At 42.1% G+C, this 26,554-nt stretch overlaps 1 protein-coding gene across 1 annotated transcript; it reads left to right on the plus strand.

The window, feature by feature from the left end:
* The first annotated feature begins 337 nt into the window (after nucleotides 1-337).
* On the plus strand, nucleotides 338-26,487 carry LOC306840691 (fibroblast growth factor receptor-like 1). Its single transcript, XM_079370137.1, has 7 exons — nucleotides 338-794; nucleotides 1,432-1,527; nucleotides 17,195-17,467; nucleotides 22,500-22,583; nucleotides 22,799-23,083; nucleotides 23,751-24,104; nucleotides 24,954-26,487. The coding sequence occupies exons 2-7, from the start codon at nucleotides 1,443-1,445 to the stop codon at nucleotides 25,397-25,399; spliced, it is 1,527 nt and encodes a 508-aa protein (XP_079226263.1). The 5' UTR covers nucleotides 338-794; nucleotides 1,432-1,442; the 3' UTR covers nucleotides 25,400-26,487.
* Nucleotides 26,488-26,554: the final 67 nt, after the last annotated feature.

A 26,554-nucleotide genomic window follows, 5' to 3' on the forward strand; every position in this document is an offset into this window, starting at 1 on the left:
AAAACAAAAAACAAGTATACAGCAGAAACGACTATTCTTCTGTTTTGATCGTTGGGAACACAGAACCTGGTCTAGTCACAATAGTGGCCACTAGATGGCAGCATTTCTTTATAATGACGTTTATTAATATGGCTTATGCACCGATGAGCCAGACAATGGGACTCTAGTGCTTATAGCAATGTATGATTTAAAGTTGTAACCCTAACCCTCTGAGAAGCCTGAATCAACATGTCTTATATTTGTACATTAAACTGACAGCGGGGATAGGATAGCGTGTGTGTGTGTGTGTGTGTGTGTGTGTGTGTGTGTGTGTGTGTGTGTGTGTGTGTGTGTGTGTGTGTGTGTGTGTGTGTGTGTGTGTGTGTGTGTGTGTGTGTGTGTGTGTGTGTGTGTGTGTGTGTGTGTGTGTGTGTAAGAGTTAAAGAGTTAAAGAGTTAAATGTGTCCGGCCTCTGCGGCCTGTGATTGGTCCACAGCTGCAGCGCTGGGACAGACAACAAGTCTCTGCTCTCTGTGTGCGCTCTGGAAAAGTCAATTGGTGGACGAAGCGGAGTATACAGACTTGACTGACTTTTGGCAAATGAGTCTGTCGAACTTTTATTTTAATAAATGGATGAGTCCGGCTCCTCAGCAGTAATATAAGTGTTATTTATCTGGGTCGAGCGCCCGCTGGTCCGTTAGAGGTCGGTTAAAAGTCGACCGCGTCACTTGTGATTCATGGACTCAACCCGGACTATATCTGCAAGCATTTATGTCAAGAGGCTCATACAAGGTTGACTGTCGTTGAATAAAAAGGTATGTCGTTAAGTATTTATTCTTGAGTCCGTTATATTTGGTTTAAATGTTCGTCTTTTTTGCATGCGTGTCCGACCTACAAGTGAGCAGCATCATTGATAAATACTGTAAGTGTAGCTCAGATAAACGAGCTAAAACAGACTCTTTCATTGACCATTGGCTGATTTTGGCTGCAATATATAAACGGCATATGAACAACTTTTTAATTTTTTATTTTTTTTTACATAAACTAGTGTTTGTTCAATTTTTAAAAGAACCTAAAATACTGCAATACCAACAGAAAAGCAAGGACTAAGATATTCCTTGATTGTTTCACTTTCTTGGACCTCATTGAGTGCTAAAATGTACCTGAAGTTAAGTTAAGTTAAAAACTAAAAACAAAAAAAAAACACTAAAAATGTCCATAAAAAGTTGGCGTAAAGATAAAGTCACTATCATATGTATAACATACTGTAGTATTGCAAACAGCCTATCGTTTTTCGTTCATTAAAGCCTGTATGATTGGTCAGAGCAACAACATATTTTTAATAAATTCTTTAATTACATCTTTTATCTCAGGGAATATGTGCTCCTTCCTTGTGTATATTCAATATGCTGGCAGACATACCCTGTGTAAATATGACCATGTGTCTTTCAGATTGAGGGAACATGAAGTTGTCTTTAGACAGTATGGGCATCCTGAAGATTGTGCTGTTGTTCTTTGAGGCTGTTATGCTGACCAACTGTGCACGAGGTGAGAGCTGCTTCATAAACTTTCTTTCTTTCTTTCCTACATATATTTGCAAACCTGGATGTAACCCCAGTCTCACAGCTCATTATAACACAAGTTTACTTGTTGGTTTCTTGTGAGCATGAAGAAAGTCTCAGTTGGCTCTTTGCGATTTTTTCACACCGAGAAAATAAGAGACGGAAAACTGAGAACTAAAAAAAATTCTCTAAACAGGACCCAAAGTCAACATGGGTCAGGGGAATGAGAGCCAACCCCGAGCCCCAATGTGTGTGTTTCAGTCATGGTGATGTATGTCTGCGAGTGTGTATGTGGGTGTTTGTTGGTGCTCACATTCACTACAGCTAAACCAAACAAACATCATCCATCAGCTTCCCAGGGTGAAAGAACACAAGTAAGTGCAAGAGTCCAGCTCTGCTGCAGCTGACCAAAGGACTGCCTCACATCACTGTGTGTGATTGTGATCATACCCAAACACTGGCTGGAAGCTGGAATCCCTCAGTGTGACCACAATTTACTGTGCCATTTGTTGTGCCAGCATCATTACTTTGCTTTACAAAGACGTGGTACTGTAAGCTTGTCAGCAGGTTGTGGAAAACTTGTCAAAGCAGTTTCTATGATTTCATCCACCATAACTGACTGCTGAAGTGTGTCTGATTCAATCCAGGGGGGCATGAGTCAAAGACCGAGGCAAAACTTTAAACGGACTCTGGGTTGAATGAGACACGTCTGAAAGTCTCTCTTTATCCTCAAACTGTAATGTAAATACGAGAGGCTTCTGATAGGGACAATACCTGCATGTGGCTATCAGAGCTGGAGGTAGATGGGGCAGGCTGGCGGCAGTTTAGAGGGTGAGATTAGATCTGTGGCTCTGCAGACAATGCCTCATTCAGAATGCGGTGGCTGTTTCTTTATGGCACGACTATAGCATAAGTAAACAAGACTTTGGGGGCCAAATAAGATTAGACGGGCAATTTTGTGTGTTTACATATTAACAGATGTTAGTGGAGGAGAGCCTTAATGGGAATCAGATGGGATGATGGACAGTGGAAGTCTGAATTGATTTAAAGTCTGACAATAAGATAAATTTGCAGCCTTTGGAATCTGTCTAAAAGCGGTTTCAGACGCACATAGATATAGAAAGATCAGGAGGCTAACTCGGGCTGGCTGAGTGATAGGATTTTGAATTATGTGCAGTCTGTGATGTGTGAGTGTCACATAGTTATCCCAGCAGAGGCAGGGATAGACAGTGGTGTTATACTCCAAATGCAACATCTTGATTCTGACATCCTGTGAAATAGTGTCTGGAGGTTTTTGATTTGGAACATGTGCTTCTATGGTGAAGCCAAGGCCAGAGAAGTTGTAAAACTGTCCCAGTAAAATTTAACACTGCACAATGACATATTTGATAAATGTGAATTAAAGAATAAAGGATAGATTTCCTCTGACGAAGTGTGAAACAGTAAAAAAAAAAACACACAAAAAAAACACATTGCAAGTCTTACTTTACTGCTTTTGGCTGAATATGTCAAACAATGGACCTTGAACAGACCGTTTGGGTGAATGACTTAAAGCCTGTTGCTGTCAGTCATCAGGCGCCATCCAACACTGGACCTCTTTTCCTTGTGCCACACACCCTCACACAGACTCACACATAGATACACACAAGCAGGCGCAGATCGACCCCTCCTCTTTCTGCTGCTACAACTTTGCAACCGGCCATGCAAGAATTACTTCTTAAGATCCCCCCCCCCCCCCCCCTCGGGGACCCCAGCACTTCCTCCATCCAAGCCACTCCTTCTCCTTCTCTTCTGGTGCTCCGCCACCCCCAGCAGCTAGAGGAGGTGCTCAGTGATGTGTCCCAGCAGAGCCTCTAATGTGGTGACAGACCCAGGGACCACTGGGCTCCACTAACAGAGGAATGCCGCAGCCTGGACATATGGATCTGCAGAAATGCACCCTGGGAGAAACAGAGAGGCACCAGGTGTCTCTGTTTTTCACCAGGACTTAGCTCACAATGAACACACGCACACACTGAACAGAACTGTTTGGATGCATTCTAATTAGAAACAGGTCTCACGTACAGTTGTGTTTCTTCATGAATGTATGTGATTGTACTTTAATCCTGTTGTTGTTTTTAAAAAAACACACAGTTGTTTCTCCTTTGGGACAATCTGGTGATCTTTAAGTTCTGCAACCCTTTTGGAAAATTGACGTTTTATAGCCGAGTTACATCATGGTTCCGTTACAAGAAGGTACTATGAGATGCAATGTAGGCCAAGGGCTTTTAAAATCAAAAGGCCATTTGGCGCCAAAACAGTTTTCCATTTCCTCCAACCATAATGAGGCTAGTTTTTCTCTGTAACCAAATGCCCCAAAGTCCTCCTATTTGTTTAAATAGCTGCTGAATAATAAGGTGTAACAGTGGTGGGGTCTCGCTGGAGAGACAAGAGAAGAGAGAATTAGACCTAAAGCTGCTGTGTAGCACGTTTTTTTTTTATTCCTGAGATTGTCCATGTCCAAATCCCATTTGAAGGCACAATCTCAGGATCAGACATTAAATCAGGACGCATTTACATGTTGTTTTTCACCCCACAAAGAACTCAAGTTACTCAGTCTTTATAGATATGGGGCTGCTGTTTTGATGTGCGTGAGAAGAAGTTACGAGGGTGTATGAGCGCCACTTTTGTGTGTCTGAATATATGCGTGTTTTATTAAGCAGGCTGAAATTACCCTGGGAAAAGTCGTGATAATGAGGCGTCCAAGGAGTACAGAGCAATTTGGAAAAACCTCAGAGGTGCGCAAACAACTTTTCCCGCTCCACCTCCTCTTCTTAGCCAGGTGGAAATAACATTCCTCTCGCTGAACCCTTTAGTTTCTATCAAGGAAATAACGTTAGCGCCAGTATAACACGCCGTGTTTCTCATCGCTCACCACACACTGCTGACCCTGTGAGCTCCGGAGGAAACACTCCGAGGTAGGAATGTGTCAGACTTCACCCCTCCATGGGGAAAGAAAGGAAAGGGCTGTAGCTGTGATAAGTTGTCATTATGGAGGTCATTTGGTGTTTACTTTAGCAGGGTCATATAATCCCTGTGAGCAACACTCCTTTCATTGACTGACTTTAATGGTCTCTTCAATTAGCATTCATGTGGAATTTCAACAAGGCATTGTCCGCTCTCCGTATTTGTCCCCTCTCAGCTGTATGCTAATGCTCAGATGGACATGAGGAGAATTTTTCTTGTCTTTATATGTATTATTTTTAGAAAATGAAATCCTACCAAGGTCTGCGTGTGAACAATGCTCATTAGTTTTGTTTGGGCAGTTGGCTCCGCTTGTGTTTTCAGACCACACACACTCTTCCTGTTGGCTGAATGGATTTGGGTTCAGTTAAATACATTTGCTCTTTGCTGCTTTTTAACCTTCACAAACCCCATGGAGCTACTGCGCATGGAGGTGCCAGACTGTCACATTCAGATGATAATCATCTTCAGGCGCTTTCCTGGCATCTCCTACAGGATTTACCCGGCATATGAACACCAGATTTTTTTTCTTTAGCCGTTTTTTTTTTAATGTAAACTACGTATCTGATGATACTCTGCTTAGACTCCTCGATTCAAGCTGCTGTGTTGTTAACTCCCTTGGCCAAGTGGAGAGTGAGCTGATTGACTGGCAGCAAGCCTGTAAGGGGGGGTGGAGGGGGTCTGCCTTGTCGGATCCTTACAAGTGACCTTACCATAACATTTCAGCTCCACAGTGGGAAGTGTTTGTCTTGCGCAACCCCTCTTTCTAAGGCTCCTTCATCTCTCCATTCTCCCTCTGTTTTCTCTTTTCTTTGAGGAGCCAAATCATGGAGAGAGCTGGCCCTCTTCCTCTTCTCTTCCATCTCCCCCGTTCCATCAGTTTCGAGCTCAACCGATATTTTACCCACACATTTTATTAATGAAATGTGATGAGAGTCTCATTGCCCACCTCTTTTGACCACAACGGACGGAGAGCCAGTTTTGCTTTCTTGTACATTTGAACTTTTAAATGTATGATTTGGAGTCTGCATCCAGCTGCAACCAGTCGATGCAGAAACTCTCTCCAATTTTCCTTCGTCTCCTTTTTTTTTTTTTTTCTCGTTCTTCTACAAATGGCTCTTTGACCCTTTTTCTTGGAGGAGAGCCACCAAGTGAAAAAAGCCTACAAAACATCTACCATGAAAACCTTCTCTTGTCTCAAAAACATATGTGATGCCATGGTGGCCTTCAGGATGTGGCTCGGGCTGAGCAGGTTTGGACAAGTTGTACGGTTGTCATTGTTATGCCAGTGAAAAAAAGGCTTGTTTAGCTGTAGAAATATAATCTGGATCATCTTACTTGATGTACTTGCCACAGCCCGCTTGACTCTGTACTGCTGTAGTAGCATACTGACTTATCAGAATACCAATCAGGCATCCAGGAGGATGACATGCTTTCTCTCTTATTTGTTTCTTCTCTCCTGCATATCAAGTCTTACATTGTGTTCTTTATGATTTGGGGAATCTGCATAACCTGATATCAAACACCAGAAGAAGAAAAAGAAAGCTTTCTCTGTCTGTTTTTGTCTCCAACATGCTGTTGTCATGACAAAACCATCTACACAGACACACACAGAAACACAAACCTGCCTTTCTGCACTTAAAAAGGTTGATTGAAAGTTATGGTGGTGGCAATAGTGATGGCTGGCTGAACTCAAAGAAAGCAGAGCTAGGCGACGGCTGGGATAACAAGCTCTGAATGAGGCCTCTGCTGCCTTCCACACACAACCCCGGACCCTCCTTCCAGTTACTCCCTTCCTCCCCTCCTCAGCCCCCCATCTCTTTCGGTTCACCTCCGTTGGGCTTCAATAAGACCCCACATGGCTTTGTGGCTTTTTCGACTTCCACTTTGTTTTTCATTAGGGATTCTTTTGAGTGACCTCAGAATTTCCTTGTGCTTTGTCCCCTTTGATTGAGCTTATAAAGAGTCTGGTTGATGCGATTCCTTGTCAGAGTGCGTCAAACATGGAGGTTGCATCGAGAGCGTATAAGTTGTCATAATGAAATCGCTTCGAGTCATTCTCTGCGGCAGAAATCTGTTCTAACTATCTGCCTTTTCTTTAAGGATACCTCTGTAACTGTAATTATTAAAAAAGAAAAAAGAAAAACAGAAAAGGTCCTCCCTACTTCGTCCTCACTTCGGTAGGAACAATTGAACAGAACAGGGAAGGAAAAACCATTTCGGTAGCAAAGAATTTAGCCGGTTATATTTTATAGAAGGACTACTGCTACACTGGAACTCTGCACCATGCAGTGAGACTGATTTGATTTCCTCATGCACAGTGATGTGAGTTTGGTCTTTGGATCAGCCCCCAGGCTTGATGTTCTTGGAGTTAGATGCTTGGCAGATGTGGGCACTGCTCCCTTCATATGAATGAATATTAGCTAAACAGACTGTTCTTTATCGTTTATTTTTTAGTCATTTGACATCGTTGGGAAGATTTTGTTGACATTTCTGATTTACAGGAAAATGTCTTCACATCTCTTGGAAGAAGAGGTCATGATTATTTGAGGTCATGAGACTAATTTGCAAGTTGCTGAGCAGAACAAACAAACTTATATCCCCATTTCATTTTTTTAAATGCTCAAGTACTGTGCTTACAGGTTACGATTGAAAAATTCCATTATTACAACATCTGAACCTCATGTGGAGAGACTTGTTACAACTAAACTAAGATGGATCAGAATTTGTCCCATCAATTAAAACCACTCTTACATTTCAATATGAACACTGCGAGTGTTTGTCATGAATTTTGTAAGACACGTTCATATTCCCTCTGAGGAGAAATGCTATAACATTGCCTGCACTGTTCACATTTTGCCTAGGTCTGTATTCTGATCAGAAAATTTGTTTGAATAATATCTTCCCAGAACTCTGATAAGTAATTGGCGCACACACATATTTGCAAAGTGCACACAGTCGATGCAAGGAGACACCAATACTTTGGTTTGTCTAGTTTCTGTCAGAATGTGTTTCATTGTTAAGGTCATTACAATCATATATCCTTATCTTACAGGCATTTGTTAACCAACAGGCGCTTTAAGTTTAGTATTTCTTGGTTATTTAGCAGTATAAGGGCATACAGCAGTCCTTGCTGTTTAGACATCTATTTAGGTCATTAGTCACCTGTTCCTGTGTCCTATGTCTCATCTGTGAATGAAGTGTACAGCTCAGCGTGGACACTTGATTAACATAGAAAGACCAGACTGGTGGATAGAGATGGATAGAGGGCAGTGACCTTTTTACAACCAAGTCGTAAGGTGAACTGGGAAAGCACTGAACAAATTGTCACTGTGAGAGGACGAGTACCACATCGTAATGACAGGCTAAACAGCTGCACGATGACAGATTGATTTGAGACAATATTCCTGGATTGTCAAAAGGCCCCATTGCTGTCAGTGAGAGCTTTGCCTGTTCCTCCGCCCCCTCTGTCCGTATTGCCTTGCGTCTCCCCTCTCTGTCTCGTCTCTGTCTCACTCGCCTTTATATTTCCCTCACCCACTCCTCCTCTATTTTCTCCCTCCCTCCTGTCCCTGCCTGAATTGCCCCATTCTGCCCAAACGCTCCTGCTACATCACAGTCTGTCGTTGGCCCGCTTCTGAAAAGACCTTGTTGATGAAGGCCCTGGTGTAAAGCGCTTCCCAGTGTCATGGAGATTGTCTGATCTTCAGCTGGTGTAGGGTTACTTGAGATGGAAAAAAACAAGGGGCACTCAGTGTCAAGCTTGGCCATCATTATCTTCATAATCACACAGATGTGACAACAACGCAAAAAAGAAACATACAGTGGCGCAATGGGGACAGATGTCTGGCTTAAAATGATCTCATTTACAGCCTTTGTGCTTTTCTGTGTACCAATGCAGAAAGACTGTATCTTATGCAGCGCCTCCAGACACCACTCAGGCTGAATCAAATATAGGAAATGTACCAAGCACAGTTTTTAGCAGCAGTAGAATGCAGTAACCTCGAAGGAGGAGGCGCGTACGGGGAATGATAGGATGTAACTCAATGTCGACTGATGTTCCCGCTCATTGACTGAGGGCTGAGGAAATGGAATAAACTAAGCTCTTGTTTTGAGAAGACAGTAATATAGACTGAGGAGGGTTTGTTGTCCAGCATGCTGTGGAGCTGGGTTTCTAGAGTAGAGCAATGTCTACTTGTGTCCCACTGTATTACTTGGAATAGACGGCCAATCCTTTTTTTTTTTTTGGAAGCTTCTAAAAATTCTACATGAAAGAGAATTAAATGTGAAGTCAGAAAGCTGGAATCAGATGCTTGTTCGAACTTGGAGTTTCGTCAAGTTATTTCTGATGTAAGATGTTTTATGATTAAGGTAAAGCCTCCTTCCACATCGTAACGTTTAACATGTGTTATGGCATATCAAGTAATGGACCTGAAACTCGCCAATCAAACCAATGTTCGCTTTTCGTTCTCTGTATTTCAGGCCAACATGAAGCATTAATGTGAAGGCAATCATACTTTTGGATTACATTTCTTCAAAATAAAACATCCATGGTTGGTCTTGGATTTCCTTTTCATATTGTATTCTAAATGTTTCATACATTTGGCCTGGACACCTAAGTGTATATTTAAAAAAAGAAGGACTCATTTGAGAGATCTGTCTCACCCTGCTCTCTCCTCCTTAGAGACGGACGCCGGGTTTACCTCGCTCTGCATCGGTCTCGAAACCTTTCTTCTTTCTTATCTCTCTTCATTTTTCAAACGCATCTCCGGTATTTTCCTGGTTTTACCACATTTCAGCTAATTAGAAAAATGTGCAGGCTTTATAGGTCAGGTAGAATCAGCAGTATCTGAACCAGTTTGCTCGCTCGCTTCGATTACCTCAGCACCTGTTGATTTGCCGTGATAACTGGTCCCATATCTGACAAACTCAGTGGTGTCCAAAGCTGTGGTGTGTGTTAAAACACAGCACAGGCCATAGCTGCGACTTAAAAGGAGGACTTACTAACTGCCTCGTAAATTAATATCTGATGATATCGTAAGGTCATTTTAAGATTGAATTCAATAGATTTCTTACGTCTTGCCTTTAAATCATCTTCGGAGACCCTGAGTCGACGCACATTTCGTCAGTTCAATATCTTCACTTTTGCTGGTGCATCACCGTACAAAGACCAATGCAGTGTGAAAATACTCATCTAAAATTATTATTTGTTTCTGTGAAACGAGGGCTACAGTAAACTGACCTGCAGATTGACAAGTGTGAAAGAGAATAAATGACAATACACAGGCAGGCAGTCCAGAGCAGCCAAACATGTGTTAGCATCCACACAATGTCCCTTTCAGTGCCAAGTCGTTGCACTATCTCCAAACATATCAGACAGACGGTAATAAACAGGTGCTCATTGGTGCCCTGCTCTGTGTTGCAGAGAGAGTGTGTGTCATGTGGCTGAGGCTGAGTCCACACCAGGGAGTGGGGTGTGAGATTGTTGGGATTCCTGGTTGCTGCCGCCTGGGCCCACCTAATCCCCCCCCTCACTCCCCCATGCAGCCTTCCCCGCCTCATGAGCTGTGTGTTAAAGGAGGCCTCTCTGCCATCTTAGCCTCTGCACCCTGCTACTCTTTAAATCAAGCCCACTCTCTTTAACTCTTGCCCAGCTCCTCAGTACTTGGCTAGTTTTTTCTTTTTTTTTTTTTTTTTTTTACATTTTCTCCCCTGCCCTGACCCCTCTTTCTCTGTCTGTCACTCTATCTCGCCTTTTCTCTCTCCCCTCCCAGCCTCCCTCCTGCTGCCTTGTCCCTGATAAGTGGCCCTAAGCACACACTCAGCCCCCGTGTGTGCACCGGGCCTTAGCTTAATGGAGTGAGATAAAGCGACTAGACACTCACTGTGTGCTCTTTATGACTGACTCACTTTTGCATGAAAAGTTATACTATTGAATTTGTGTGCTTTTTGTTGTCTTTTTCCGAACAATAGTATAGAAACAGTCTCTTTATGCGTGTGATGTGAAGAACACATTGTGGCTCTAAAATGTATTTTAATACTTCTTATACAACAGTGGAGCTTTAAGACAGAGAGAAAAAGGAAGCATTGGCTTCTCTGGGAATGCTTTTCTGTTCTATTATTAAAATGCATGAGTTTTTATATATCATAATATACACAATTTCACCATATGTTTAAAATAAACACCGGGGGAAAAAAGACTAATATACAGAAAACAGTAGAGAGAGATTCAAAGGTAACACTATGAATTGTATTTTCATAGAAAAATGACTGTGTGTAGTGGAAGACCGGGTAAAACATCAGAAAAGAAGACTACAAACTGTTCCACTGCAACTTGCATGAACTTTCCAGTAATAATTCAAATGGCCTGTCCAGAACATTAAATGAAAGGCTTCTTTTAATCAAGGTGAGGGCCTTTCCATGAGGACGCCATACTTTTCCAGGCTTGTGGAAGTATTCAAACTCTATCCAGTCCTCATGGAAAATCCCTGAGCTGATCTAAAAGGGTTTTTCCTTGTAATGTAAATATACATAAAAAGGACAACAGAAGCTTTCTCCTCGGACATTATTCACTGAACCAGTAGGCCACCTAAACCCTGACGTTGTTTTCTTAGAATAGTATGTAGATGGTGGCTTCATCAAAAACCTAATTTAGTATTTTGTCCCCCTAAAAACTGTTTTTTATTTTAATTGTTTTACATTTTCGTAGAGAATCAATTGTATGAATATTTTAGAAGAATTTGAAAGTGAAAGTCAGTGTTGACTTATTAAATCATTAAATTAAATTAAATTAGTTCACTAAATAACTCAAACATAATTATCCAGTCTACAAACAAAAGAACAAAAAGAATAGTATTTTCTGTTCCGGGTGGAGATGTGATTTCGGTTACAGCAAACACACACACGGTCTTTTTCTCCAACAAGAGCAACTGGGGCTGGGAGAAAGCAGTCAAGTATAATGAAATATAGCAGCTTAGAGTTCAAAGGCTCCACAGTAGGGCCTGCTAAAGGTTGGCCACGTGATGGAGATGTTTCCAGAAGCTTTATGACGCTGGAGTAATTTCTCTGTTTCTTTCCTGTTTTTTTGTTTTTTTTTAAGAGCGGCTCGGCAGGAGCCTGTTGCTCTGGAACCATTAGTGGAGGACGCAGATGGATTGCTCACAAGCAGCGGCGATCTTACTCCAGTGGTACTGCTTCAATCACACAGATCGACTGGAGCATCTCATTCCCTTTACCCTTTTCTTCTTATTCCACCCCTTCCTGCTATTTCTCTCGTCCCTCGTGCCATCTAATAGCTCCTCTTACACCATTCCCACCACAGACGCAGTGGCTATTCAGCCCACATCAGATGGTGCCTAAGAAAGAGCCATTGTCCTCACTGGTTTTACCCTGCTCTTATCTAGTGATTGGAAAACTGAGAGGAGAAAATAACAGGTATTGATTACCAAACTGGGTGAAGTTGCCGGGCAGGACGTCTCGAAGGGTAAGAATAGACGGCATTCTTCACCCTCGGCTGCCCCACTGCTGTCAGAACAACCTCCGCCACCACTCCTTGTATCCCATCCACTTTCACCCTCTCGCCTCACCTTTTTCTGAATTACCGAGGTCCCTCTCCCCTTTCTTTTTTTCCTCCCTTACTGTTTTTTTTTTTGCTGATTTTTATCTCTGCCTGTGAAATGTATAGCTGAGCAAAGCAGCAGCAGGCTCTGAACAGCAGCTCTGGCCTCTCACACACTCCCTGAGCTGCAGTGTCTAGCTAACCTTTTGCCTTCACCCAGCCCCTCTCAGTCTCAAGTAAAGTCACCAGCTCTGGATTTGGTTTCTAGCTTTCATGTTTTGTGCGTTTTTCTCCTCTTCCCTCTAATGCTTCTTGAACTTACTTTTTGTACTCCATTTTGTTGATTTACGTGACACAAGTGCTCCCGAGGCTTTCAGAGATGCATGATAGAATATTTTGCTGGAAGCACAGGCTCCATTAAACTTCCCCTGTTATATTCGAGGTCTGTCTCCAGTTGCACGGTCTGCTGAGCTTACACAGTGCTGCTGAATAGTCGGAGGCATTCTCTATCTTCTTTCTGTCTCTCTTCCTCTAATCCTTCATGTAAATACCACATATTGGAGACACATTCACTCAGATCAGTGTTTACTCATGTAATGAATCATCAAAGTCTGGCAGTGTGCAAAAGTCTTTTGATGCATGAGAAATTCCTTTAGTTGGCTGGAGATTAAGGACCCAATCCTTTTTATTAGAAGATGTTTACAATGTTGTTTGAATAACTATATCCTGCATTGAGCAGACGGTGTTGCGTGCATTACTGGGTCGTTCTCAATGCGGTTGATTAAGATCCAGGTGTTCACTATTGGAGAGGCTGTCAGCACCCAGGCCAACCTTTTATTGACTTGTAATGGCTATGAAAGACCAAGGCACTTTGTATGGGAGAAAAAAAATGCATGTACACATCATTATAAATCCACAGGTGGTTTGTAAAAGAGAAAAAAAAAAGCTGTTGATTTCTTGAGTCTGGCAGCCTTTGTAGTCTTCAATTAGATGTTTCTGTGCTCCTCTCTCTCAATCTGAAATATTCCCCTGCACAGATGCTGGACTTCAGGTCAACAGTTCATTAGCATGCTCACAAGGTTTTCTTAAAATTGGCTATTTTAAGTCTGGATTACAAGAATGCCTCCTTTTGAATGTGCCCCTTTCTCTTGAAATAATCCATCACCAAATTCAGCAAAGAAAAACAGAGCTAATTCTGAGAGTCGCCAGGCCTCCTCCTCCTCCTCCTCCTCTTCCTGTGCAATGAAAGATTCCATTCACAGACGGGGCTGGGCTATATTAAGGAACCAACACTGTGATACGGAGGGAAGCCTATGTGGTCATGTGCATCCATTTCCATTTACAGAGAAGCTAACAATTCTAACAATTTGAGTAAACACTTTGAAAACACTCAGCAGTTTGTCATGAAGCTGGCAGAATCCTGATCATCTGTTGAGGACTTAACTTAGTTCAACAACCAGGGAGAGCGGAACAAGACTGAAACAATAAATCTATGCTACATTTTACCTTGCACATGAACAATTTATCTCAGAGTCAAGCAGGCAACAATTTTCCTTTGCTCTCTCTCACTTTTTTAAAAACTGTACAGAGCGCCTCTGTTTGTTAGTATCAGAGCTTTCAACTTCAAGGTTAAGAAAACCTGTCCTTGAGAGGGGGGAGGCAGAGGAGGAGGAGGAGAGTCCCAATAGAAGAAAGGATGGTGGTCATGCACACAGCACAAATACTTATTAAGTACCTCAGATGATGTCCTTGATTTCAGCACCTCCTCGTGCCTTGTTTTTCGTAAAGACTTCAAAGGTTCAAAGAGCGGAGGTGAAGGGAGGAAATCGTTTGTTGCACATTCCTCGTACTTGAAGCACCAGACTAAGCTTTCTAGTTTATCAAGCCAAATAAATCAAGAGGTGGAGTTGTCTTGAATAACTCAAGTTTACGATGACATAAGACTACAGCAGTCAATAGGCTATTTGTTGTTTGGAGTTTTATATTGAACACTTCTCTGTGTATCATTCATATTATTGGTGACAACATCCATGAAATGTTAATCGTTTCTTTCAAGGTTCCGTTACATGGATTTTTCTGCATTAAAAAAAGAAACTACAAACCTTTAATTTGTGACCTTTAAAGTTTAGAGTTCACTTTGGACACATTTTTCGCTCTTTCCTTTTAAACTTTTTTACCAGCTGCTGGATGTCACCTTAGATATAGTCAACAAAGATAAATACGGCGTCGATATTCAGATTTTACTCTCTGTCAAACCACTTCTTTAAATAAGAGAACAGTTGCATGATGCATGAAGAGCCGTGACAGCTGAGTTCCTCCAATGTTCACTGCCCCATCCCAGAGTTTAAAGGAGACCCTGTCACTGAACGTTTAAAATGTACTGTTTTCTAAATTCAAAACCTTCGAGAGAGTTGTCCCCCCCCCCTCAGCTTTGCATCGGTCTCAAAACCTTTGTGCATTTTAACCTCTCTCTGTTTTTCAAAAGAAACTGCAATATACATCCTAATCTTGCCACATTTCTGCTCGTTAAGCTAAACAGAGAAATGCAGAGACTTGTTAGGTTGAGAAGAATCGGCTATATCTAAACCAGTTCGATTGGTGGAAAATTCTCTGACAAAACAACAATACAGAGAGGTTTTGCAGAGCAGCATTATCTATTTTTATCTTTGAAAAAAGAACACGACATTCCCTTGCCTCTTTTTATTTATCTGGGAGAATATAACACTCAAGCAATACCCTGCCAGCTCTCCATAGACCTCTTTACAGAAGCATTACTATGTGCAAAGTCAGTGTGTTTAGACGCCTCTGTTTAACCTTTGCTATGAATTGACTGTTGGTTTTCTTTGGAGAAGAAATAACACGACGGCTAGCTTGCATGACTGTACGGTGGGGGAAATAAATGAAGCTTATTTGTTTCACATTTGGCAGAAATATATTGACGAATTTACAAGGGGGTTCAGTCTGTTGGGATCAACTCAGCCCATGTGAGCTCCAGATGCAGCAAGCCAACGCTGTGACCTGTTTGTGGTCTTCAAGCAGGGTAAGAAAGTGAACAGTGAGCGCCTCTGTTCTGCTTTCCTGGTAGCCGTGGAGTGAGATATGGGCCAGCTGACAACAGCCAAAAAATTTGCGGTCGCGCTTTCTCCACAGACATAAACAATGACACTTACAATTTCCTGTGCATGCTTCGGAGCAGAAAAAGCCGTCCACGGAGAGGAAGGAAAACTCCAGTGACTGTGATTCTGTAAATAAGGTTTTTGATGTTTAGCGTCATAAGTTTACATTGTTTTTTCTTCTTCGGATGTCTAAATAGAATAAGAGGTCACTGGTAAAAGCTTCAGGTGACGCCGCCCCGGGTGGCCGCACGTTACAGCAGCTCCTGCCCCTCGCTGGGTTTTTCCTTAGCTCTTTAATTGATGCATATTTTTTCTTAGTAGCTCTTGATTATTGTTTTTGATGCATATTTTTTTCTACACTTACATTTTTTATCTATTTGAATTTTTTGCACAGTGCGATTTTCTTCTGCTATCCTGCTTTGCTGCTGTAACACTGTAAATTTCTCCGCTCGCGAGATGAATAAAGTGTCATCTTATCTCATCTTATCTTAAAATAATAACCGTCATTGGGAGACCAGATGTTGTACCTGCAGCTCAGATACATCTGTTGGCAATGTCATGAATAGAATTCAAACGACCAGATGGAGTTACCTGTTTCACCTCTCCCTACTGCAGCCACATCCGTCTAATAAGCTTTTTGTTTACCATATGTGTGAAATACACCAAAGGAATGTGAGTGTGTGTTTGAGCGTGTGTGTATGCATTAGGAGAGGCCATGTGTATTCACCCTCCCCATTGTTTTTACTGCTACCATTCTGGCCATTTGTTCTGGGGCACAGTCTGCGCTCTGTGTACTTTTGAGGGCTTTTGCAGCAATAGGGTTTGGTTGCACTCCCTCCCCCTCTTCCTCTTCCCCGATCTCCTGTTTCTCCTCAGTCTTGTCTGTTCAGTGATTCAGGGGTTTGTTTAGTTTTTAGTGGGGGGGTTAGTGGAACGCCTGGTGCTGTGCAAGCAGCAGTAGTGCAGGCCTCCTAACACCATCACAGGGTGTTTCAGCCCGCTCCACTTCATCAGATCTGAGGGAGCAGACCTGAGCCAATTAAGAGCTGGGAGAACAGGCTGCTGTCCGTCTCTCCACGACCCGCCCCCCTCATCGCTTTGATCCTTTGCACGCTACAAAAAAACCAGAGCCAGAACACTTTACCCTCTCTGTGCATGCAGCGGATGACAGGGCCTGTCCAATTATTACAATCTGGTTTCGACATTTCTGGGTAATCAGCCATAAAGATGACAAATTACCTTTATCCTTTACCATTTGCCCACATCTGTGGCGTTCAAAACTCAATATAGAGCTATTTTTAGGTACATACATACATATTTTATATTCTTATTCCAGAATCCTTTTATACGTAATCTAGATGTCTATTTATTTGTAAAGACAATTAGCAAGTATAACGATAAGAAGTCGTGGTTTTGCTAACATTTATGTTGCCTTTGAGAGAGGCTTCTCTGACCACACCTCAAGACTCAACTCAGTGTGATTGTTTTAAAATCATGTTTATGATAATGACCTTGACACACCCTGAAATTTTCAAGAGGTGAAGTAAGTGTCTTGGAAATTTCACTTAAAGCATTTATGTGACCGTCGGTGTTGTTGTGTAAATCAGGACTTCAAAGAACGGAGAGGAGATTAACAATCGTTTTTTCTACACCTGGGAAACAGCAGTTGGGAAAATAATTTATTTAGAAGCTGCTCTGGTTATACATAGTTTTTTTTTTTATTCTTTTCCTAACAGCCTTTGTAATGACTATTATCTCTGTCTGTTATCAACTGCCTTGATATTGTTTCATTTGTATTTTAACATGACAGGAAAAAAAAACAAGGGCACAAAAATAATACAACATTGATAAATACAATTTAGAAGTATTGGTATCATAAATAATACATAATCATATAATTTAATCATGTTAAGGCTTTTGTATAACTATTAAAAGGTTAAACAGAATTTAGAATTTTCTCTTTTTTGTGTCCTCAGGACCTCCACGGGTTTCAGAGAAAGTAGCTCACAGACAGACAGCTCGACTTGGGAGCGCCATCAAGCTGCCGTGCCCAGTAGAAGGAGACCCCCCGCCCCTCATAATGTGGACCAAGGATGGGCGCAACATCCACAGCGGCTGGATCCGTTTCCGAATCCTCCGTATGGGCCTGAAGATCAAGGAGGTGGAAGCGGATGACACAGGGACTTACATCTGCAAAGCAACTAATGGCTTTGGTAGCGTTAACATCAACTACACCCTCATCGTCATCAGTGAGTGCATTTGGAGTTTGTATGTATCACATTGAAAAGTTTCTGTTTCTCCGAAGGATCTTGAGATGAGATCATCGAGGTGTGAACAACATGTTCGTCTTGTTAAATTCTTAATCCAGAAGCTATAAAACATGAAGTCACCTGTCTGGTAACTAAAACCAGAGACAGGCATTTAGTCACCCCCCCTGGTTTGTATGATCAGAGTGCATCATCGTCCATTGTGGTGTTTTGAAGCTGTATTTTTAATGCTTTTCTTGTGCCAAAAATCTCAGCCCAGTTCAAATGATTAAAGACGCATCGCTCACAGAGGTTGAGGTCTAAAACAAGTGGGTTTATGGAGCTTTAGTTGTTGATCCTCTGATCTATAGTATTTGTTACGGCCCCTACCTCTTTCAGCCCAAAGTCAACATCAGCACGGGATATTGTTTCATACCACTTCATCCTTTCTTACTCAAATGGATCTCAAGCTCTTCCTTTTCCTTGGGCTAAACTCTGTGGAGGCAGCTTCACAATAAGACCCACATTCAGTGGAATACTGGTGGTTTGTCTTCAGACTCACACAGCTCTTGAATGGGGCCTGCAAGATTAGGCACCATCTGACTACGTGTGTTACACATTTGTGCATGTGCATACAGTGCTTTTCCTCTGCGCTAGAGCGGAGCATGATGAATGAGCGGAGTGGAGCGTGAAGGCTGTGTTTAGCCTAATTACTCTAAGATGCCTAATTAGGGCTAGAGTCCACAATCTTTCTCTTTCTGAAAAGGAGCTGCAGCTTGTCTTGTGACATACTGGCTCCAGAAGACGATCCATAATCAGGCAGATGTGGGAAAACACAGAGAAAATGTGGCATTTTATTGTGACTAACGCTCGTGAGGGAATAGACTGAAGTTTATTTAGGGCCCCCCACAAAACGATGTATAAATGTCTGCTGAGTTATATCAAACCAGGCACATGGCCAACTATAATGTCAAAGTTCAGGCTATAGTTGTCTTATAGTGTCAAAGTCAGACATGGGTATGTCTGTCTGCAGGGCACTTAAAGGCCACTCTTAAGTTTTATGTTGAACACTTCTATATGATTGGTAACAACATCCATGAAATGTGTAACGTTTGTTTCAAGGTTCTGTTAGATGGATTTTGTCCTGATCATTGATCCAGTTGCCTGAAAAGAAACAGAAAAGAGCCAACCACATCTGCAGATCCTTTTTTTTTTTTTAAATAAAACTGAAAACATTTGATCCGAATTTATTCTAGGTGTTTCTCTTCAGCAATAGATTATATTTTTTTTACATTTCGCATTATTACTACTTGTGAAGTGCCCATTCATAATGTGTGTGTTGGTCATGTGTTTGGTCAGAACGTGGCTGGTCAGGAAGGGCTAAGTGCGATGTGTAGTTTTGTGCTCAGCGAAACAACGTCCCGTGCGATATAGCACATCTTTAGACATTGTGAAAAGTGATGTATTTTTATAGGCCAACCTGGATTTATAGAAAGATACAATATCATTGACAAGAAGTACTTTGAGGGTATTTTTATTCTGCGTGCTTGGCCTCGCTTTGACCTTTTAGAGATTGTTTTTTTTTTTTTTTTTTTTTTTTTTAGACACTTAAGTAAAATCTTAAATAACGAGGGAGCCTGATGTTTAGAATCAACATGTGTTTCCTGTAGAAGAGCCAAATATATGAAATCCATGTTGGATTAATTTCTGTTTTTTAATATTGATTTTAATCTGGAAGTTACCGAATGATGAGTTTGATCAGTTAAAGCCCACTAAGCCACAGCCTTCGACAAATACAGGAGACAGACACAGAGATAGATTACTTATTCTCTGCGATGTATATATGTGACATACTGTATGTATGCTTTGGCTTCTGCTCACTGCGGCTTTGTGAGGATGAAGATCTCAGTAAAAGAGTTTAAGTCCGGTGTGAGGAAACTGGTAGAGTTCAACCTGACTGCATGCTTTGCTCCACTCCCACTCTGCGATATCGTTTGGATAAAAACACCATTTGAAGTTGAATCATAAGTCTTTTCTGGAAGCATATTTCCATGAGAGTTTTATCAGAGGTGTTTTTGCCCTTTATGGAAATACCTTAAGACTTTCTGGCCTGACTCTTAATCCTGATCTGGCTTGTTCCATTTCCTACTCCTCCTCTGGTGGTGTTGATTGTGTGAGAAGTCGACTCTAAGAACAAAACATGACACCACCACCGCCCCTCTACTTCTTCCATCTTGTCCTTTATCCCATTAGGTGCCAGCGTTTATTTTTTTAGATAATTGTTCCATTGGAGCTGCGCTCTGGGTGTTTGTTTTTTTTGCCCAAAAGATTAAATGGCCTCCTTTTCAAAATACTTTCAGGATTGCAGTCAGCCTAATACAGCCAAATAGTCTGCAATTATCATGAGCAACACTTTCCATTAACGTTGAATTGTCAGCTATTTTAATTTAGCTGCCTGCGTGCAGTTAACTGCCGTGACCTGCTGGGAGGCCTACTATGTTGCTTTAAAAGATGAGAGGATTGAGCTTATTTATATCAAAGTATATGAGGGGTAGCTCCCTGCAAAGCTCCACATACAGTATCCATCATGTCAGTTTACTATTTTTACTGGATCAAGGAGTGAAAAAAAAAAAATTGGGAGGCAACTGTAGTCAGTTATACTGCTGGTCAGGAGAGAGGGGTCAACAAAATCCTGGCTGCTGCTCAAGTTGAAGGCCAAATGTGGAGCACTTCATGTTTTAAACCTCCCCTGGGAGCCTGCAGAGAAGCCGATCAGAAGACAGACCGTAAGATAAAGAGACAACAAAGACATGGGGTGAAATATTAAGTGAGCGAGTGAGGGTGTTTGCATCAGGGTGATGTAAAGAAAAGGGGGGGTTGACTATAGCTGGAGATCTCCCTCCTCCTATTTGCCTGTGGACAGCCTGTCCTCCCCTGAGCTATCTAAAGAATCTGGTCAGTCAGTGCAACATGGCGCCTCCTCAATCCCTCCAGCTGGCTGTTTGGGCCCTGTTTGGGGTGGTCTCCTGACAACTGGACCGATCCCCTGCTAGTAACCCCACCAGGACAAAATTATGCACCCTGGACCTGTCTTCAGCTGCTCAGGCTACAGCGAGCTGCATATTAACATTAAGATGGGATTGTCATATTAGCATTTACAAGACTGGATTTTAATTTTCATGTCCTCACAGATGAAAAAATTCCAGGGCTGGCAGCACTAAATATTTCTACATGGAGATTTTGGCTCCGGGCGCACAGATTTCGTCAGGCTGACTGTTAGATAAACTGACCCGTATGTGACTGATCACATGCGGTAGCTGATTTGAGATTTCCAGAGTACAATGCGAGGCCACTGAGCATAACTTTCCCTGGACATTACAATGTCCCCAACAACATCTGGAGCTCATTCTGACCTCAAATCATTCAGCCTCTTCCTGTGATTCAGCTGGCACAGGAGGTCTAGCAGAGCGAGCGTGTAGTGACCTGCTTCCTGTGGCTGGATTTGTGAATGGAGTGGGTGTCAGACCCTTAATGCTGTAGCAAGACCATGAATGTTTATGCTGATTGCATTTTAATAAACTTGATACTTTAACATTTACTCGCATGCAGTGAAATCATGACTCTTTTGATTGAACTTGATACATAAAGTATAAGGGCTTTTGTTTGATCACTGATTGCATAATAAAATGCAGCTTTTACTTCCAGGACACATAACTGGCCCCACCATCACCCTTCATTTATCAATATCGTTTTAGATTCACTCTTTCCAGAACTAACAATCATATGGCAGCGGTAACATTTCCTACCTCACCCCTGTCTGCCAACTAGTGAGCCAACATTGTGTAAAGACAATAGTGGTAAAGTATAACTTTAATGGGACAGACGTATGAAAGGCGCCATTGTTCACAAGAAACGCAGAAAAGTAAAGAGGAAATAGATTCAGGGGGAAAAGACTCAAAAAGAAAACCCCGGCAGTGTGGGAGCATGTTCTGTTTGGATTGGGAGGTTCAGGAACTGAGAGGAATGTGGAGAGCCCAAGTGAGCAACAGAGAAATATTTCTTCCAGAGGAGGCTGTTTTTTAAAGGAATGGGTTATTATAGTTGGCCAGTTAAACCCCTTCAAATAGCCATGACATCATGGCTGGACTCGGTGCTGCAGGGGACAAACAAAGGAGGGTTTGTACCCAGAGAAGCCTTGGAGAGCTTTGAGGGTTTCGGGGGACTCGGAGGGAGGCATGAGCGAGGAGGTTAGAAGTCACATCTGGTCTCTTTACCTGGACCAATCAAACCCTGAGAGGGAATCAAGTCCGCCTAATTGCATCTAGAAAAATCCAACGTGGGGCTACGCTGAACGCGAGAATAAAACAAAGGTATGAAAAATACAGAACTGGCTGCAAGTTCTTAAAACAAGTTATTGGCCTTTCCATTGGGAAATTGGGTTTCTTTTTCCCTTGACCAATGGTTAATAAGTTAGAAATGCCTTTCATAAAGTAACACCTCAGTAGTATTATGTACAATCATGTGACACCAGCTTTTCTTTAATAATCATCTGCTTAATGTCACCTCTTGTACTAGTTGGCAGTTATTGGAGAGGAACCCGATCTGCTGCGTTAAATCGATAATGCTTAACTTAAAAAGTTGATGTGCATCACATTCCCTCGGTTAAGTTTCCCATTTCTCATTATATTCTCTCTAAGCCCTGTCTTAGCTCTGCTGCATGATGTCAGCCAATGACATAAACACCACAGCTGTCTCCTGAAACTGAGCTTATGAAAACTGATCATGTTACTGCCAGATATTACAGAGTTTGACCTTAACGTGCACCCCATTTAGAGAAGCCTATCTATAAATGTTAAATTTACTCAGATAGAGCCAAGAAAGCTTTGCAGGGACTGTTTGGTGTTGGACCACGGCCATCAGAGCTGTGGCGCTCAAACTATCAACAAATGAAAACTAGAATCTAATGGAAAGTCTTAAAATGTAACACCCTTGTGACAAAGCAACAGACTCAACTGTTGTCTTGTTGTGTTTACAGATTCAGGCTCTGATAAAAAAGGACCTGGGACACCTGAGGGGGCGGAGCCTGACCTGGGCACTGATGGCTTGATAGAAAAATTCGGTAAGGGCTGTGTTTTTTTGGGGGGGTTTTTTTGTTTTGTTTTTTTGTACGTGAAAGTTTTATTCTCTTAACTTCAGGAAACATAGACTTTACGTCACATTTTGAAATCAGTTCTGCATTGTCTCAATTGTAATGATGGTGATAATGGAAACTGTCGCATTAATTCACGTGTCAACTACAAAATGTGTCGTTTTTGTTTTTTTTTTCCAATAAAGTGCGCCCCCGCTTTACCCACCCTGCTAAGATGAGAAAAAGGGTTATTGCTCGTCCCGTCGGCAGCTCGGTGCGCCTAAAATGCATGGCGAGTGGAAATCCTCGACCAGACATCGTGTGGCTCAAGGACGACAGACCGCTTACGGAGCAGGAGGTTGGCGAGGGCCGTCAGAAGAAGTGGACGCTGAGTCTGCGGAGTCTGACGCCGGAGCACAGCGGCAGATACACCTGCAGGGTTTCCAATCGGGCTGGGGAAATCAATGCCACGTATAAAGTCGAGGTCATCCGTGAGTATCCCACAGAGAGGCTGAAGTGTACATACCAGATATATTCCCCCTGGAAGTATTAATGCTAACAGATGAGGCAGGCCTCATTTATCCAAATGATTACTGCTGTTTGTTTGGATCATTTTGGTGATGTTTTGTAGCCGCAGGAAATAGCCTAGGTAGAACTGTAACCTTTAAAAATCAGTTTTCTCTCTGATCTACCAACCCCTGCCGCCTGATTGCGATCAACAGGTCTTATTCATATCCTTACTGTGCTTGTGTAATCATGTATATGAGAAGCATATTGAGGAAACAGGCTTGAGAGCAAGGCCTTGTGCCCTGGTGTTTGCACAGGGGAGAGAGAGAGCGAAGCTGTTTAACACAGAGACCCTCCACCCAATCTGGAGCTGATTAAAGCCCAGCTGTCTGCCAGACCTGTCCCCCCCCCCCCCCTTTCTCCCATGAGAAATGTGTCCTGTACAACCAGGAGCAAAGACAGAGAGGAAACTAATCACACATACCTCTTGTATTACATGTGGTATTCCTCCCTCTCTTTCAATTACTAATTCTAAGCCAGAGGCTAATACTGCCATGGACAAGTAAGACCTTTTCTAACTGCAGAAGGTCTGTCATGTCAAAAGATGTCTGTATGCGTCTTTGACAGTTTTTCTTTGTGTTTGTGTGTCAGAGAGAACAAACTCCAAGCCTGTTTTGACGGGAACTCATCCGGTGAACACGACAGTGGACTTCGGAGGCACCACATCGTTCCAGTGCAAAGTGAGGAGCGACGTTAAGCCTGTTATTCAGTGGCTCAAACGCGTCGAGTCCAGTGAGGAAAGCCGCTACAACTCCACCATAGAGGTGGGGGACCACAGATTCGTTGTGCTGCCCACAGGGGAGGTGTGGTCACGACCCGACGGCTCCTACCTCAACAAGCTGCTCATTACCCGAGCCAAGGAGGACGACGCCGGCATGTACATCTGCTTAGGCGCCAACACCATGGGCTACAGTTTCCGCAGCGCCTTTCTCACTGTGCTGCCAGGTGAGGACTGGGAATTGTCTGTTTACATTTTACCCAGCAGGCTTTGCTGCAAACATACTGCAGAGAAACACATAAGAAGCTTAAACAAGGAGCTTTGCTTTCTGATTTATATTTTATGTAACTGTTTATTTTAGGACTGGTGAACATTAAAACATGATAGGAATGTCAAACTGAAATGAAAGCAAGAAAGCACACGTCAGTTAAAAGTAAGAAAGACAGATGACCACGAAGCATATAAATGTTTTTGGTGTTTTTTAGACTTTAGGCAAATCAACACAAATCAAGCAAATTCAAGCAAGACAAGTAAATCACCTTGTTTAAGAACTGCTTTTAAGCCTTTTTCTGCACTTGACCAACGGAGATATTGCAAGAAGCCTTCAAGAGTAAAAGATCACTTGATATTTATAGATAGTTAAATATAGGTAGGTATAAATTAACTAGTTTTTGACTCACTGATTAAGCAATTTGTGGCTTTTCTCTTGGATGATTTATTTGAATTAAAAGTATTTATAAGTTAAAAAAATATCAATATTAAGTTAAGATCCATTGAGTTGCTCATTGCAGAGCTTTCAGCTCCATGTCCTGGTCCTCCTCAATCAAATAAAACTACATACGCACTGAACTTGTGATGTGTTAGCAGATGTGTCATATAAGAGAAGAAGATTAACATTTCTAAAACATCTGCTGTTTAAAAGTTTAATTGATAAAAAACAATAACGTTCAATTAAATTAACAACAAAAATGATGAAATATTTCAGCCTCAAGCACTTCACCTGTGCATTAAACAAACTCTATTGTTTTGAAGTTGTAAACATGTTTTGATTCTATTTTGGCCCTCTTCCTTTGCAGACACAAAGTCTCCCACTACGCCGATGTTCCCTCCGGCCTCCAGCTCCCTCCCCTGGCCAGTCATCATCGGCATCCCTGCTGGGATAGTGTTCATCTTTGGCACGGTACTGCTGTGGTTCTGCCAAAGCCGAAAACACTGCCCCCCACCCAGCGCTCCTGCAGCTACATCTGCACAGGTACTGCAGAGCACCCACCGGCTGCCCTATCGAGAGCGGGAACGGGGCTGTGTAGCTTCGTCCTCCAGCTCCTCCAGTCCAGAGAAGGACTGCATGAGCTCCATAAACTATGAGGAATACCTGGCACAGCAGCAGCTCCTCCTCAGCCAGGGAGGACCAACAATTCCCCCTAAAATCTACCCCAAAATCTACACTGACATTCACACGCACACTCACTCCCACGTGGATGGGAAAGTACATCAGCATCAACACATTCATTTTCAGTGTTAGCCTAATGCCATATATCTCTCATTAACTGTTTCAGTGAGTTATGGAGCTACTGAGGGACATTCACCTGGCATTACTCGATTAAAGCCTCATCAGACATTTCTGGAGAAAGAGTGCATCTGGGAAAAACAGTGGCCAGTGATACATCAAGAGTTCCAGTTTTGGTGCTTTTTTTTTTCCTTACCGTTCAGATCCTCACACCACTAAAATCCATGAATCCTTGTGCACTCAAAAAAAGGACAAGGACTTTTTTACAGCGTGAGTTAGTTGCAGCTATTATGGCCAGCTGAAAGCTCCTCCTCAGCAGTTGCATTTTCCTGCTTGAGGTGTAGTTGAAAATGGAGGTTAGGTTTTACCTTCCACATTTTCAGCTGTCAGAGTGCAGAGGTTTTGTACTGTCTGCCTGAGTGAAGATGGAAACGGTACTATAGATTTACAAAGGAGCTTGTTCTTTACTCTCCTACTCAGGTAGCCCTTTTGTTTGTATACGATGCATTTTGTTTGGTATTTAGACCACTATCCTTGTTACCTTCCTCCATCCCTCACACCTCCTCTGTTAAAAGTGAAATAGAGTAAAACAGTTTTTCAAGCCTTTGCATGGTGTACAAACCTTGCCTAAGACTGCAAGGGATGGAGGAACTGCGTTTCTGTGTAAACCGATTTGGTCTTTATTATAATTTGAACTTTTGTAAGGTAGATTTCCATCGTCAGTCAGTAGCATGTTGAGGTAAACTTGCGTTCTCCACCGTATCCAACCACAGTTTTTGAAGCTGTGGTCATTTATAATCAAACGAGTCATGAATATTTAATTTATTTTGCTAAAAAATGTATTAAAGGTTTATTTTTCAGATTAAGGCATTTTTTTTTACATATCTATGTAATGTTATTAAAGTATATTGTCGTTATGTATAGTATATTTTGAGTTCTTGTCATCTAGTGTAATCACCTTAGTTCATGCCATTATTTTAGGTATTTCTGTATGTAATTGGTTATATTTGACAATCTTGTATGATGTACTCTGTTCAAGGTTCTAAAACTACATCATCTAAAGTGTGATGGTTTGGTAGTTTGATTAAATCACCTGAAAGGTAGAGGTTGCGTGCTCCAAAGAGTCATGTATTTGTTCATCCCTCAGGTCTTTAACAACTGTCAAAGCCC

This window comes from Symphodus melops (assembly GCF_947650265.1).
Source record: "Symphodus melops genome assembly, chromosome: 19".
NCBI classification, from domain to species: Eukaryota; Metazoa; Chordata; class Actinopteri; order Labriformes; family Labridae; genus Symphodus; species Symphodus melops.

Coding starts and splice junctions, on each gene's coding strand:
- LOC306840691 (XM_079370137.1), top strand. CDS start 1,443: ATGAAGTTGTCTTTAGACAGTATGGGCATCCTGAAGATTGTGCTGTTG. Junction 1,528..17,194: donor GCTGACCAACTGTGCACGAG/GTGAGAGCTGCT, acceptor TTGTGTCCTCAG/GACCTCCACGGGTTTCAGAG. Junction 23,084..23,750: donor GTATAAAGTCGAGGTCATCC/GTGAGTATCCCA, acceptor TTTGTGTGTCAG/AGAGAACAAACTCCAAGCCT.